Raw genomic sequence first — 16455 nt, 5'->3', positions numbered from 1 at the left:
TGGTTTACACAGGATATCTGCAGGCCGGAGTTAACTGTAATTAGCAGGAACTTTAGCATTTTTGTAGCAGAAAAGATCTTCTCACAGAGCCCCAGTGTCTTAAGCTGTGTAAAAAAACAGCCTCGATCAATCTTCACTGCTTAAAGAAAGTGGACTGAAACAGTATTCTGCTTTTAAGCCAGCTAAGCTAAGGACTGCTCGTAATGCAGAAGTGAAGTTGCACTTCTGAAAGGTGTTTCACGGCAATGACTCTTGTTTCTGTGATGACACTTGTGCATCTTCCTTTCTAGTGATGACTCTACACTTGGAACACAACAGGAACACTAACCAAATACCACACAAGCAAGGGTTATATTTCAAAGCATTCAATGAGAGTTTATTTGAGACACTTTACTGTAAACACAGTCAGTGTTTCATCTCCTTTTGTTTGGTGGCTCCGTTTTAACTGCGTTTCAACTTCTCCAAACGCTGCAGAGCATAAAGCTTTCCCCTAATGGTTTCAGACATTGTAGATTTGAAGTAAAAGTAGATTGTTTATGTTTGGAAGTAATGGGGAAACACTGAGCTTTGCTGCTAATGGACAACACTGCTCATATGGGTGTGAATTAAGCTTCAGCAAGTATGGGATATGTTCATCACAGGTTCATTTAGAGAAATCCATTTTCAATGGCCTGATGCATTTAGGCACAATGAGCATTTACCTGCAGTTGTCTCAATGAACTGAGACAATGACCATGTTTACATGGGCCTGTATTCTTATCTCCTAGGCACTAAAACAGTCATTGTTGAATGTGTACATTTCTCAGTAATTTAGTTTGTCATTATTTGTTTAGATGTAGATATCTGTACAGAAGTGAATTTCCTACAACAAGTTCAAGGGCTTCTGTCTTATCTGACCAAAGCTGATTCAATTAAACAAGTAAAAATAGGTAGAATATTATAATACATTGTGGTTGACAAATCCTTTTTTTTTTTTATTAATGGGAACTCGTCCCACAAGTTGTGTGTGCCACATTACAATTTCCACATTTTTGTGTCAGATGGGATAAGGAGACCTTCATGCTCTCCCCCTTCGTACCCTGAAACACTGAAGAAGCTTTAGGATAAACTAGGCCTTTAAATGCACAAAGAATATACCATGTAATTGCCAGTTTTGCAGTTGTGGTGTCCGGAACCAGCCCGATGACCACTCTGTCTCTCTGTACATCAAACATATCTTATATAGGATATGTTTAGGTATCTGTTAGGTACCATAGAAGGGTTTGAGTCTGCAAAGTAAAAGGTCAAACCCATAGAAGGGTACAGTACTATCTTGAGGAAACAAAACAAGGGGCTAAAGGTGAAATTCTATAGAAGGGTTCAGTCCCTTCAACCTACATAACCACCAATCACTGCTCTCCCCGTAGAACACCTCCCCAAAAGTCACTGACCCTCTGTCTTGCTGCTACAGTGCTATTTTGAACTGTTATGAGTCAAATGCATAAGTATTGGATACTACACAGTATTTGATATTCAAATAAAGGGGAATATATTAAAGCAGGACAACTATACAGTACATATATGTAATCCTAATAAATGTACAGGTAATAATATACCAAATGGCTGACAGTAAGGGAATTCTAATCAGTTCACAACATCGCTTATTAAGACAGGTACAACAAAGAGAGCAGTTTCCAAGTGCACACATCAGTACTTTTACTCTGAAATAAGTAGATCATAGGGTGTTTACCTGAACAGTGATAACTATATTCAGACCAAGATGTTTCTCTTGGCCTTATATAGTCTGTTCTCCACAATGGACTGTGTGAGTCATATCACCTCAGCAAACAGAAGAAATAACAGTGTGAGCTAGTTTTAGAAATGTCATCACTTGCCTTACCTTTCACTGTGTATTCTGTCTTGGTTTTGCTTATTTTATATGTCATATTTATTGGGTGTCTTCTCTTTTGCCAGGTGATGAGTGGGATTATATCATGTCTGAAGTACAGGGAACACTGGAGTTTTCTGTAGAGCTGCACAAGTTTCACAATGTGGATCTCTTTCAAAGGGGGTAAGCAACATTTCCAGGGTTATGTTACCTGCCTTCACAACTCGCGATTTAGCAAACTCACAGAACATATTCACGTTGATTGCTGACAAAGAATCTGTTTTAATATTAAAAACTTTAACTCACTTGTTCTCAAACCTTTTCTGTTAATGCAGGTGTGTAATTCCAGTCAGTAATTGTGCCATTATGAAGAAAAAAAAAATACCTGCTAAACTGAGACTGCTAAAATGTTACCAGCTAGCAGATTTAGGTAGCTGCTATCTCTGCTATGACCCTAAGTTAAGCTCCCTTTAAATCACATTTTTACATACATATAGCAGATGAACGGACACCTAGTGAGAACATTTAATGAACAATCGATTGTCAGAACAAAGTATAGTTTTAAAACAAAGTAGCCAGTTAAAATGGACAAGAAAGCTAGAGGAACATGTTTGTGTGTAGATATTGTGCTATCTGTGTTTTCTCACATAACCTGGCCATTAAAAGGCACTGTACAGCACCGGCATGTTTTTTTATTGTTCATTATGTAGGTTCTATGGTAATTGTTATCAGCCCCCTAAATGGAGACATAGCTACTTTACGCTTTTGTAGGACAGTAGGCACCGGACATTAGGTAAGATGGTAATATAATAAAAATGAATAAATTACATCAAAGATACATTTAATGGGTGGTTCCAATAAGAGTAATAAGGTTTAGGGTAAATAAAAGAGCTAAAAAATTTTAAATTTTCCAGTTGAGTTTTTCACAACATTGTTATTCCATATTATTCTGTGACATGAAAAAGGGCAATGTTTATCCCAGGAAGCGCTTGCAGGAAGATTAAAACCTCTCATCTCTCCTAGCTTTATCAAAATGATTTTCCCTCTCTAAATGGGATAGGCTGAAGCTTTATCATGGTAATCCCTTAAGCTGAGTGCACTAATATGTTTGTTTTGACCGGTTGCCACGTTGCTTCAGATATCAGTAGACATCTCATGTGAACACTAAAAAGAACTGGATCCCAGTGCAAAGATGAAGTACTGTGGAATAAAACTTGCATCTCTCACCACAGTTCAACATAAATCCCTGTACCAGACTGGGGGACCACGCAGCTGTACACTTTGAAGGGCCCAGCTGTACACTGATTACATTAAAAATACTGATTAAATCTGCAATTGATTTGTAAGGAAGGTGATATCGATGAGCAAGACACTTTAAGTTTTCACTGATGGAGGCAAAGTTGTAGTCTGAGATCGCTTCAGATACTCAAATTACAAATCCAGCTGCAATGTCAAAATGTACACTACTGATCCTTGTCCTCCAGCATCTATATACCATAAAAAACGTGTTAAATGTGTGCCTTCTAGCCACTCATACCAAATATGTTAAAGTAAATAATAAAAATATGGTTTGAAAACTAAACATTGAGAACACAAGTCTACAAACCTCTGCTTTAAGAGGTACTGGATTAGTCTCTGACCAGTTACTGGCTACTGAGATGGCCTATTTCATTCCATAGACATCCCTTATTTATTTATCAACCTCCAAAACCTTTTCTGTGCTTTTCTCCGTCAAGGCTTCATCTTTAGGAGTGCTGTTGCTAAAACACTGATGTGATGACTGGGTTAACAGCCTCGCTTTGGACTCTCAGATTGCCGATGTGTCCCCAGAGAGCTGAAATGTGCTTTTACACAAAGCTGCATTGACTTCAACTGTCAAAGTGACCTTTTCAAAGACATGTTTTCCATAGCTACCTATAGTCTGGAAGTCATGTAAATAATCCTTGTGTGAACCTTGTTTTCCATTGCATAGCTCAGTGCTGATAATCTTTTTTCTTTCCTATGAATCCAATTTCTTTTGAAGCTGTAATAATCTAATTTCCCAATCAGTCAGTCAATGCATTTTCATCTTACCTTAAATGTTTAAAGCTGTAGAATTCTAGCACCAGTAATCATCTGTTACCATATACATATACTTTCAATAGACTTGTATTATGAGGTCTTCTTCATTATTAATAGACATTTGCCCATTATTCTTTAATAATTTAGCTACATTTGCACAATTCATGGCTGATTTTGTTTAACATTGTTAACTTCTCATCCATGTCATAAGGAGCACTTCTGAAGCTTGAACACTGTATGTGTCAAGATTTTTACATAAAACCTGACTTGTCAATGCCAAAACAGAGTATTCCATCTAGACACATTGCCACAATGATCAATTTGAAGTTAGGTCACACAAAAAGGTAAAATCACAATGCAAGTACCTAAAAGACTTCTATATCAGACTTTAATTTACCTTATGTCAAGTCATATACTCCTGTTCTGCACCACTTCAAACATTTAACAAGGAAAAGCCCTGGTGAATACAGTAGGATATAGGTTTATATTTTCATACAAGTTTACATTTTTAACATCAACACTGAATATTGGCTATCTTTGGTATCACTAGTTAGGTATCTTGTATGTAGTTAACTGTGTAGCTATAATTAACTCTAAATTCAACCTGTTTTAAATTTTTCCTGCAATTACTAATTTCATAACTGTAAAGGCTACCTGAAGTATGAAATGAAGAAATAATGTTTTAATTTAGTTTTAAATATAGTGAAAGAGTTTTCCATGTCAGGGTTCAGTGACTCAGTAAAAAAAAAGAGTAAAATTGTAAATATCTGTGAAACAGCAGTGAGTGAAAATACCCCGACTATAAGGCAACCTTTTGCCTTCCCTTTCTTTTACCTTGATATTAGGCAAGACTGAATCATCTACTGTTCACCTTATATATATTCTTTATACTTCCAGGCCATTTGGACATAGCAGTACTTATTTAGTGCAGTTAGATGTGTGACTGATGTGATTGTTTGTATCCCCTTCTCTAAGGTTCTACCAAGTACGAGCAGGGTTGAAGGTCTCACCTCGAGTGCCCCACAGGTTGATAGCGACAACACAAGACAATACAGGTAAGAAGAAGTGATGTTTACACCCATGGACTGATAGATTTGTTCAGCAAACATCAACTGTTTTGAAGCATGTGTGTAGACTGAGGATTTAAGGGGTTACATGCAAGGAATCACCAAAGTGTTTCGCTTTCCTTTGTAGTAATTTTGCATCTCTCTGTGGTCGTTTTGTGTCTCTTTGTAGTTGTTTTATATGTCTTTATTGTCATTTTGTGTCTCTTTGTAGTTGTTTTATATCTCTTTATTGTCATTTTGTGTCTCTTTGTGGTTGTTTTGCATCTCGCAATCAATTTGCATCTCTTTGTGGTAGCTTTGAGTCTCTTTGTACTCTTTTTGTGTCTCCTTGAACTCATTTTGCATCTCTTTGTGGTAGCATTGTTTCTCTTTGCAGTCATTTTGTATCTTTTTGTGGTAGCTTTGTGTCTCTGTAGTCATTTTGCATCTCTTTGTAGTCATTTTGCATCTCTTTGTGGTAGCTTTGTGTCTCTTTGTAGTAATTTTGCATTTCTTTGTGGTAGCTTTGTGTCTCTTTGTAGTCTTTTTGTTTCTCTTTGTAGTAATTTTGCATCTCTTTATGGCAGCTTTGTGTCTTTGTAGTCTTTTTTGTTTCTCTTTGTGGTCATTTTGCATCTCTTTGTGTCTATGTGGTCATCACGAATCAGGAATTTTCCAAGGTAGTAATATTTGATATAATTTGAAACCAGAAAAGTACAATAAAATACTACTTGTTGTAGTAAGAAATTCTACACGTGTGTATAAAACATCATCAGCTTAAGTTAAAGACAAGTTCAGACCTCTGTTATCACTCATTTTACTAACCAAATAATTACTTTCCATCATACAGCACCTGTACTCTTAACAGGTCAACTGTAATCATATGTCATTATGGGTCCAAAAATTGCCAATTTATGATATTAGTTTGCTCCTATACTTTAGATCATTTTTGAACAGTTTGCCTTGGATTCACAGTGGTTCATGCCTAAAGGGGACTGAGTGTGAGAATATCTCACTTGACAAAGGGAATCAAATTACACACACCACGTTGCTCATGTTTGTCTTTGGAGTGTGTGTAAAAACAATAATCTTTCAGTATTTTGTGTTAAAGTTCACAGTAGTGCAAGGAGTGCTCATTATGTGCCATTCCTGGAACTTAATTTTACTGTATCATGTGGATGTGGAATATGAGTATTTTTTATAATCTTGTAGTCATCTCATGTAGTCAACATGAGGGAAAAGATTAATCCCCTCGGGTCTTGGCTGTGGATGTGTGGAATCAAAAGACATTACAGACGTGACTAAGGCTTTTCTTAAAATAAAGTTATCCACAGATGCCAGAGGAAAATAAAAAGACCATATAGTTCAGCATCTGCTTTTTGAGGTGTAGTGGATTTACCTCAGAATGCACTAGAATCATTTTAATTGTGGTTTAAAGCCAGAGCATAAAATGTATATATATATTTTTATTATTATTTTTGTCAGAAACTGTGCACACAATGTGTTCCTGCCAAATCCCTCAGCCATCAGAGTTCTGTATCAGAGATTGAGAGCTGTGTCTGAGAATTTTATGGTTCTACCTTGTCTCAGTGATTTAGGACATTTGGCCATCTTTAGGTTTAAAGACTGACTTAGTCACTCTGCAGAAAATCTCTAATACCTTTCAAAACCAAATGGGGATAAGATTATTTAACTTGTTTCAAATGTAAATCATCTAAAGTCTCCTCCCAGTGTCATTTTCATGATAAATATTGGGTGAACTATTGGGTGATCTTCCTTCTTATTTGCTGTCTCGATACTTGCATTTTGCACTTTGTGCAACAAATAAAACTCTTTATTTCAGGAGGAGAACTTTCCGTTTATCTTACAATGAGGGATTTAAGACTAAATATGACAAAATATGTTTAAAGTAATACAACGCACAATAGAACAGTTAATTCTACTACTACTACTTCAAAGAAAAGAAGGTATTTGTAGCTGGATTTTTTTAAGTTTGACTAATTTACAGTAAATAACAGTATAAATACAGTAAATAACGTGCAACAAAGCATGCAACCAACTCTGTAAATGGGAATAACAACAGCCTTTTACTTCATGCTCTGTGTTTTACATCCTCTAATTCCTATATACAATTACTTGCAGATGGTTTTTATCAGAAAAGATTCCTTTTTTGTATTCATAGGTTGTGACACGTTGTTTCTGAACCTACCCAAGCATTAAAATCTGGATCTCTGGCAATGCAGGAAGCCGTTTCACTGGCAATACTGATTCGCAGTAATAAAGGCTATTTTTAGCATGACCAGTCTGTGTGTGTGTTGGCAGATCTAGCTGTACTTGTGAGGACCAGTTCCTGACATTGCTGTCTGCTGGTCTTGTTAGGACATTTTGAACTGTGAGGACATGTAGGTCTTGAATATGACTTAAGGCTTAGTTTCAGGTTATATTGAGACCAGGACATGTAGCTCATGTGGTCAGGGTAAACGGCCACCAGTGAAAAAATGTGTCTGTTTGATCTTCTCACAGTTACATAATCAAAGTGTCTGTGAATTTGTGTGTTGACGTGGCTGATTGTGAAGGCAATGTGTCTCAGTCTATGACAGTGATTCACGTCATTTTGAGTGTCTCCAGAAACACAGTGACAGGAATACGAGCAGGGAAGACTATTTTTCCTATACATCATTAGTTCATGGGTGGAGAGAAATCCTAAATAGCCAAAATATTAATAGATTTCAATGGAAATAATAAAAATAGCAGTTGAGTAGTCTTGCTCTCAATAGTCTATTTTTAGAGTACAAAATTTTGGAGCTGCAGTTTTAAATGGTGCCAGGTGAGGAAAAGAAGACAGAGCTCCAGCTGGAGGAGGCTTCAGTAGAACACAGAGATTGCCGTACAGTTACTGTATGAATATAGACAAATCTGCTTCAGGTACATAATCAACAACAACACCAACAACATACATAATAATAAACTGTCGATTTCCCAGTAATCTTAGGGCATTCTCAGAATTAAGTGATATCAAGGAAACTGACCTTGAGAGAGTCATCGCACAAGCAACCATCCGGTATGAGCAGATATAATATACACTTTTATATTCACATTTATTATCTTCAACTAAATGCAACTTAAGTACACATTTTACACATACACATTTTGAAATACTCTTATTTCATTTAGATAGATCTATTCTTCTATTCATTGCATGATACATATACATATGCATGATATAGCACTATCTGAAATGGTGCTCAAAAATATATATATAAAAACACACACATCTAACATTCACACATACAACTCACACATACACAACTGTCAACATATGCATCCAGAAAAAAAAATAGATAGTGGTAATATGATATTGCACAATTGTGTCTTTAAGGTGTGTGATTTCAGTGGAGAGTTCAGTGTGGAAATGGCTTTTGGGTAAGAACTGTTCATCAGTCTTGTGGTCTGTGCTCTGATGGACCTGCATCTCTTCCCTGAGGGGAGAAGTTCAAACAGTTCATGTGCTGGGTGATGTGAGTCCTTTATGATGCTTAATGCCTTCCGCAGGCATCGGGAGGCGTAAATGTCTGCCAAAGTAGGCAGATGTGTGTTGATGATATTCTCTGCGTTTTTTAGGACTCTTTGCCAGCTGCTGAGCTGTTGCCGTACCACATGAGTATACTGTAAGTCCAGTCTCAATGGGCATCTTTCTTTCCAAGAATGCGTAAAGAAGATAGATAACACATCCTTGTGTTTAAGCAAGCTAAAATCAATATCCTACAGTGACGAATTAATCCCAGACGTTACGTAACATCAGCATCAACAACATGGGATGTTTACGCCCCCAAAGTTGACAAAGTTTCACATGAGCTCATAGAGCCACAGCTGGAGGTACTGCAGTGCAGTGTATCTCACATAAAGTGTTTTTATGGTTATGAAGGAAAGTATAAATATAAATATTTTCTGATTGTCCCTCTGATGTCCTCTGGCTGCTCTGCCTCAACTGTGTGATTATTGATGGATAGCAGTAGCTACCGTTATCAGATGGCTATGAACCAGCGGTCCGAAACCTCTGTAGTTATGATAGAGGTGTAAACATCTACACACCAGTCCGGCTAGCTGTACTAGCTCCTGAAATCGGCAAAAGAGGAGGCAAAACAGCCAGAGTACATAAGAGGGAAAACCAGACAATATTTTCTCCATCAAATTTGATCCCATTTCAGTAAAACCAGAGAATAAAGTTGTGTTTTTATTTAGGGCTGACCCCGAATAGTCGAAGATTCAATGCTTCGATGGGCGGAGCCTGATTCGACTGTCAATCTCACTGTCTAAGCTTCACAACGAAACAAGGTTCATGCCATTTTGGCGATATGGGGGTGCTCAACGTTGATTTTACATAGAACTACCAGTTTCTCCCAATAAGTTAATATACAGCCTATTACAGTGCACATTTCAACATATAATGCTGTAAATAAACTGTGAAAAGAAAAAGTTTTTAATAAATTTTTTTTAAAGTGCGTGAATGAATTCAAATTTGTAACCCTAACCCTTAAGGAATAGGGGTCAATGTGCATGTGTAGGCATAGGTAGCTAGGTAGATACAAGTTGTAGAGTGAAATTGAGTTTTGTAACTCCCTTCTGCTACATAGCAGACAATATACATTAATAAAGAATCAATTATATACGCATACAGTTGTCGGCCACACAGCATGCAGGCAAACTGGTGAATGGCAGGCGAGCAGAAGGAAAATGGACATCAATAAGCGTCAGTTTAGCTGTAAATGTACTGTGTAAATTGCACTGAATGCTGAATAGAGACTGCAGCTCTGCTGCTTCTCAAGATTAAAGTTTAAAGATTAAAGATTAAAGTTACTGAGTGTAACCTCCCCTCCCGCTCACAATCGCCACGCACAAAAACACGTGATTTGACTATTAGTCAACTATAGGCAAGACTTGACTATTCTGATTTGATTATGTTAATCCTTAGTCGGGGACAGCCCTAGTTTTTATACAGTAATCACTCAGTGAAGACTAGTCTCACGTAGCAGGCCTTGATTCAGCGCTGCCGCTAAGCCCCGCTTAACGTAAAGCCTCGAAGTTGGGGGTACAGCTAACCTGGCTCTGTGCAAAAGCGCCTCTCAACTTAATATGGCAACACATGCTCAGAAGCTAATTGATTAAGACATTGTATGTCCTTTGTTTAACCTATACTTAAATATGCGTCAGGGCTTGTTGCGGCCACGGTGCAGTTTCTGGATGTGATCAATGCTGCTCTTAATTATCATGCACTCTGGATGCCTCACAAAGGAGTAAAACGTCACTTCCCGTGTCCCCTATGTGGCATTAGAGAGCCCTTGCTAATTATACGGTATGTCCCAGTACGTGAAGTGTGGATCACACTGTCAAAATGTCATGTAAATTAAATGATGATTCTAACACAGTATACAGAGACAGGATCCAATACTGCAACGTTGCTTCGGAAGGGTGGTAAGTGACAACGACTGAGCAAGTGTGGAGAAAGTAGCTTTCCTTCTAGACAAAGATATCTTAGTTTGGAGATGGTCCTCTCCCCTCAGATACTGATTCTAATTGGAATGTCATCTACCAGGTAGTCATACCTTGTGTTTTTAGACAGCATGTGCTATCAGTAGCTCACAAATCCAAATGGTCAGGACACTTAGGTATCACAAAAACATATCAGTTTATTCTTAAGCATTTCTTTTGGCCAGGACTAAAATCAGGTGTAGCGAAGTTCTGTTGTAGCTGCCATGTATGTCAAGTGTCAGGAAAGCCAAACCAAATAGTCCCTCCAGCTCTGCTTCATCCAATTCCTGTAATAGAGGAGCCATTCGATCAAGTGATAATTGACTGCGTAAGTCTGTTACCTTGCACAAAAAGTGGAAACCAATATCTTCTTACCGTTATGTGTGTGGCCTGAAGCAATCCCACTCCGTTACATTACGGCCAATACCATCTGGTTTATGTATAAGTAGCCAGAAGGTGGCGCTGTGACAATGAGTAAATATTGGCATGTAGATGTGTTCAGGGCGGGACTCTTATCAAACAAGTTTGGTGGAGATTTGAGCATGGACGCTGAAGTTATAACAACTGCCTGTTTCATGGCAAATCATTGATTTTTGACGCCACGCCACGGACATGCCTTTAGATTGCACAGCCAAAATTTGAAGTCGATCTGATTAATTCAGTAGGAGGAGTTAAAGCACGGACCCGGTAAAAGGCAAAAAAATAGGCTAAAATTGCACTTTCAAATCAAAATGGCTTACTTCCGGTTGGGCTTAGAGTAGGGCTCCAAGAGGTTTTTTTGTGCATCCTGGGATGTTATGTGCCACAAATATGTCATCATCTAGGTGAATGCATGGGGGCTCCTTTGTTGAAGGTTCACTTCCTGTTGCCAGCATGTAGATGTGTTCAGGGTGGGACCCTTATCAACCCTAACCCTAACGCACAAATATTAATATGGATCTTCTAATCTCACACATGAATAGAAGGCTAGAACTACTCCTTAAAGATCTGCGCACTTCAACCTGGATATATTATAGCTTTGTTAGATTCACCTTCCACAACATTGCTATGTTCAGTATTTATTTATAAAAACCTCTAGTCTGTACCACGCTATACGTTACAATCCTACATTCCACAGTTTTTCAACTCTATTAACACTATTAACTATTAGTTACACATTTCAAAGCTGCCCCAAAACACTGCAGCTTATACTTACAAGGCAATAGCATATGTGACAAATAAAGAGCTGTGCAGGAGTGTACATTACGGTGAGGATCAGAGGTTGCTCCCCTCCCCTACTGTAGCGCCTTCCACAAGGTCATGTATTAAGCCTTTACACACTACAGGATAAATCCTGAGCATAAATGCACCAGCCAGCGCTCCGACAAGCAAGAGGAAATGCATTTATCATACAAAGACACAGTAAATAATCCCCGACTGTGTTCTCTGTGAAGGTGTATGCTTGACATTTCAATTGTCTGTGCCCTTCACACAAATGAATTTTGTGTGAAGGATCGTGCCACACACTCAACTGAAGCATTTAATGACTGTGATTCATGCACAAAAACACAATGATTTCCAAGTCAGAATGTTAACTAGAAGAATTTGATTGCTGTTTAAGGTGCCTCCTTGTGCATGGACTGAGATAATCTCACATATTAGTATCATGAAGAGCAATTCTGCGCTGAGAGTTGTGTTTTTACTGATAGGGAGTGACTAGCGCACACACACTCTCACATACAGCAGATGTAGAGAACCAGAGGCTGTAAGCAGATTATTTCCAGCACAGAATCACTGTGGCTAAAGCTTCAGGGCATTTCCACAGGTTTTAATGTGCAGGATGTGATAACTCCTCAATGCCTGTGAGAAATGCAGTATACCAAAAATGTCAGAACTGGGTGGGTTTGATGTATTTCTGTTGGTTTAACTCACTGTAAACATGAAAGGGAGCACTAAAATGCATTTTAATCACATTATATCCGACATGAAGTACAAGAAGGGCCTAGAAATAATATTAAACAATTTAAGAGTGTTAGAATTCTTTGGTGTCTAGTAGATGAGGTAAATGAAAATTGTCTGTTACTTTGAAATTTATGGAACATAAAATAACAACATTTCTGCCAGTAAAAGAAAATATAGGAAATCCTTCTGTGAAGATTCTCTGTCATCCAGATGATGGCAATATAGGAGTTATAAGCAACTGGAATTCTGAATTAGTATCTTTCACATTTGAAATGACGAGCCATGACATCTCCTAATTCTGGCTTACTGTCATTTATATGATTTAATCTATATCTAGAAGTGATAAGTTAAGAGCAGTAGCCAGTAGACTCTCCAAAGCAAGTGACATTATCTGCATTATAACACAATGGGCTCTACAGATACCAAAATCCTGTTTCTTGCCTGCAGATTCTGCATTCATATGCAGATATCTGTTGATAGAGCTTATTGATTTAATGACTTTGGCTGCTTGAAAGGCCACCATGCATAGGAGAGAGGGCATGGAAGCACATGGGGGAGATCATGAGTCCTTTGAACACACAAAGTTTATATTAATTCTTTCATGCGGTTTATAGTCCACCTACCTTGTTTTTCTGTAGGCAGGGGGCGGAAACTCAAACAAACACAAGGAGATAAAAACTAAAATATCAAAGTCATATTATTCTGACTGTGAGGTGACAATGCTGCCACACAGATACAAATCCTTCCACGTACAGTACATACCCAGAGGGATTACACTGTCTGTCACACATCCACCAAGTCTTTGACAACAGTCATGCTCCCACACAGCCGTCATCCTGGCTGGGGCTGCTTGATGCTGCGAGTAGTGACAGCATTATCAGGAGGAGGCCTGCGGAGAGAGGGAGAGGAAGAATGAGACAGAAAAGAGCACAACCTCTGCATGTGATTTCAAAGACCTCCTGCTTGCAGCTGGACAGCAGCTCTGCCTCGCTGGCTGCAGACCAGGCCAGAGTAACCAGTCATCATGCTGCATGCGTTTCTGGATAGCTTGTATGTACACAAGATAAATGTAGAATATTATTGTTCATTGCGTAAATGTTTTTCGTATGCATGGACTTATGCAAACAATCACAGCTTGTTTTATGTATATGCTATGGTGTATAGACTCACTAATTGGTCTTCACTTTACAGGATATTAACCACATTTCATCATAGTTGAATACAGGGCTGGACTGGGACAAAAAATCTGACCTGGCATTTTTGGCCCAGGCGGCCCACTAAAATCGGACACCCCTCACCAATACAACATCCATTACATCATCTTTAAGGGCTCGGATTTGGGGTGTGACAAAACACTTGAGACGTAACATTGCACAAGATTGGGGCCATGACAACAAGACAAGAATATATTTTAATAGGCCTACTATTTAGGAAAAAAAAATGTATTGATGAAATAGTTAATGGGGGGGGTCTGGTGGTTCTCCCCCAGAAGATGTTGAGCATAAAACACACACACACTGATCTCTTACCATCACACACAGCCAAAGCGTGAAAGAAATACAAGGGATAGGACCCAACTGCAGACAACAGAGTCAGTTCAGTGATTTAATAATGTCAACTGGGGCAAAAACTGACCTGTCTAGGTGTTAAGGCAGGCAGAGATCAAAAACCAGGTAAACAGTCCAACACAAGCAAACAAATCCGACAGGGAGCAGGTAAGAATTGTAATCCAAAACCAGGCATGAACCTAAAGGGGACAAAGAATAAATCCATGAAAAACACATGAAGAACACAGGGGAAACATAGCTGGAATATGACTAAATACACTATGAGGACAACATAATGATACACAAGTCAAACTAATCAGGGAATGGCAAACAGACAGGAAGGGAAGTTATCAGCAACAAGAGGAGAGGTGAGAAACAAAGTAAAACAGGAAAAACATAATCAAATACAGAAGACAACTAAAAACAAAGACAGAGAGTTAAATACACCAGACATAAAAAGAAGGGAAAACAAATAAATAAATGACACAAGGAAAAACATATTACAGAGAAAAGGAAAAAACACAGAGACAGGAAGTGAAGTACACATTGATTATGTTCGAAACAGAAGGTAACTGCCTCGCTGCCGTAATAGACAGGTGCCTCGGAAGGCATCACTTTCAAGTGAAGGCATCTCTATGAACAGTAGTTTCAGCAGCATTTACGGCAACGTGTGGTGTCAGCACGCCGTCTTGTATCACTTCTGGCTGTCAGTCACTAGCCTTAGCGTCAACTAGCTAGCTATTGAACAGGCAAATGGATTGGACACCTCAGAAATCATACTAAACAAACTTGGTTGGTTACAGTTACGGGCTAACATGATAGTGCGGTGTTTAGTTCTCGCTAACTTTTGAAAAATCGAAGCAAAACAAACTACAAAAACTATTAAAAACTTATTTGTAGACGAATTTCGGCTTGTTTGTCCACCATCGAGTCAGCATCGATGCTCCCTTCAAAACTGCCAAACAAGGGCAGTTTGAAGGCATCTTACGAGACAGTAATAGATGGTTCGAACACAGCCAAAGCCACAAGAGGAAGGGCTTAACAAAATAAAACAGTAATATGCCTGACACTCGCCAATCGCAGTAAACATTTGTAATACATACATATTCACAAATCTGAGCACATACTGCAAATATCCGGTGATGCATTTGCATCGTGTGAAAGGCCTTATTTTACAACTCCATGTTAAAACAATCACAAATTCATATTTAGTATTGTTTTGTCGTGTTTAGTATTGTTTTGTTGAGACTTTACTGGCTGTTGCAGGTCAGTGAATGAGAAATGCTGCCGTAGCAACAAGCTGATACTTATTGTGCATTTGTTTGTGTCCCACACCAGAAGAATGCAGCTTCAGCTCTGCGGGGGTTTACGACGGCACCGTGTTCAGCCGGATATTTCAGATCCTTTACAGAAATGAGGAGATTACCGTGAATGACTGTATGATCTTCAAAGTCCACATGCTATTGGATGGAGAAAGGGTGAGTTTTTTTCTGCACACACACACACTTCCTGTGAGAGAATAGGGAATGCCATTTGGCTGGTTGCATTTTATCAGTGGCCTGGCTGTAAAATGCATGACAGATAATTACAGTGAAAGCAGCTACATAATAGTTCAATTAAATGGCCATGAATTAATGCATTTTATCATCCACTGTTCCCTCCTACACAAGTTTCTACTCTCCACTCATATCATCTGACACAAACAATACTCTCTTTTCATAACCTCTTAAGCCAGTTAATAACAGTATAAATCTTCCACAACTATGTAATGAAGAAGTCATATAATCATGCTGAATAATGGTATATGAATAATGAATAATCTGTCAAGTGGCTTGAAGTGTAAACTGTTTTTGTTCAGCAGATTTTCACTGTTGCAAGCTTGCTGAATCTGTTCCCATACATTTAACAGCTTTTCAGACCTACTTGGTAACTTTGTTTCTCCAAGCTAGTTATCGCAAGTGTTGGAAACAAATCATTTATTTTGGTGCAATGTGACATAAAAAAGTAGCACAAATTGAACAAATGTGCAGACAAAATGTACAGATAATAGGACAAAGTGATACAAAACATAGTTATTTATCATAGCTGCTGATGTGTGTGATATGCTTGTGTAGTCTAAAGCATTGGTTCTCAAACTTTTCTACGTCGGGGACCCCTAAGCTGATACAAATTACGGACCCCCATTTGATTTGATTTATGAATCCCATGACCAAAATAGCCAAACATTCTGTCATTGTGTTACTTACGGAATTATGGTGAAAGTATATTATTCTCATCCCCCGCCTGGTGGGGAGAGGAAAATCTTGACTGCCTGCTGCCACCGCTGGCCCAGCCCCGGATTAACTGAAGAAAATGGATAGATAGATGGATGAAATGACTGGCTTCAGTTTGGGCCCCCCAAAACAAAATAGTGCAGAGTGCTCCAAATGGACTACAGCTGGCCCTGATGACCAAAAATACATTA

General features: G+C 38.5%; 1 protein-coding gene across 2 annotated transcripts in view; it reads left to right on the top strand.

The window, feature by feature from the left end:
* Nucleotides 1-16455, top strand: part of fam135b (family with sequence similarity 135 member B) — a 42809-nt gene that overhangs the window by 4567 nt on the left and 21787 nt on the right. Inside the window, exons 2-4 of one of the 2 annotated variants that reach the window (XM_046059315.1) lie at nucleotides 1954-2050; nucleotides 4904-4983; nucleotides 15333-15469. In XM_046059315.1, coding sequence (XP_045915271.1) covers nucleotides 1954-2050; nucleotides 4904-4983; nucleotides 15333-15469 — 314 coding nt within the window. Of the gene's footprint in view, nucleotides 1-1953; nucleotides 2051-4903; nucleotides 4984-15329; nucleotides 15470-16455 lie in introns of both variants that reach the window. The other variant, XM_046059314.1, reaches the window with a different exon arrangement.

This window comes from Micropterus dolomieu, linkage group LG09 (assembly GCF_021292245.1).
Source record: "Micropterus dolomieu isolate WLL.071019.BEF.003 ecotype Adirondacks linkage group LG09, ASM2129224v1, whole genome shotgun sequence".
Taxonomy (NCBI): Eukaryota; Metazoa; Chordata; class Actinopteri; order Centrarchiformes; family Centrarchidae; genus Micropterus; species Micropterus dolomieu.
The sequence above is the reverse complement of the archived record's forward strand: the minus strand, read 5'-3'. Positions and strand labels throughout refer to the sequence as shown.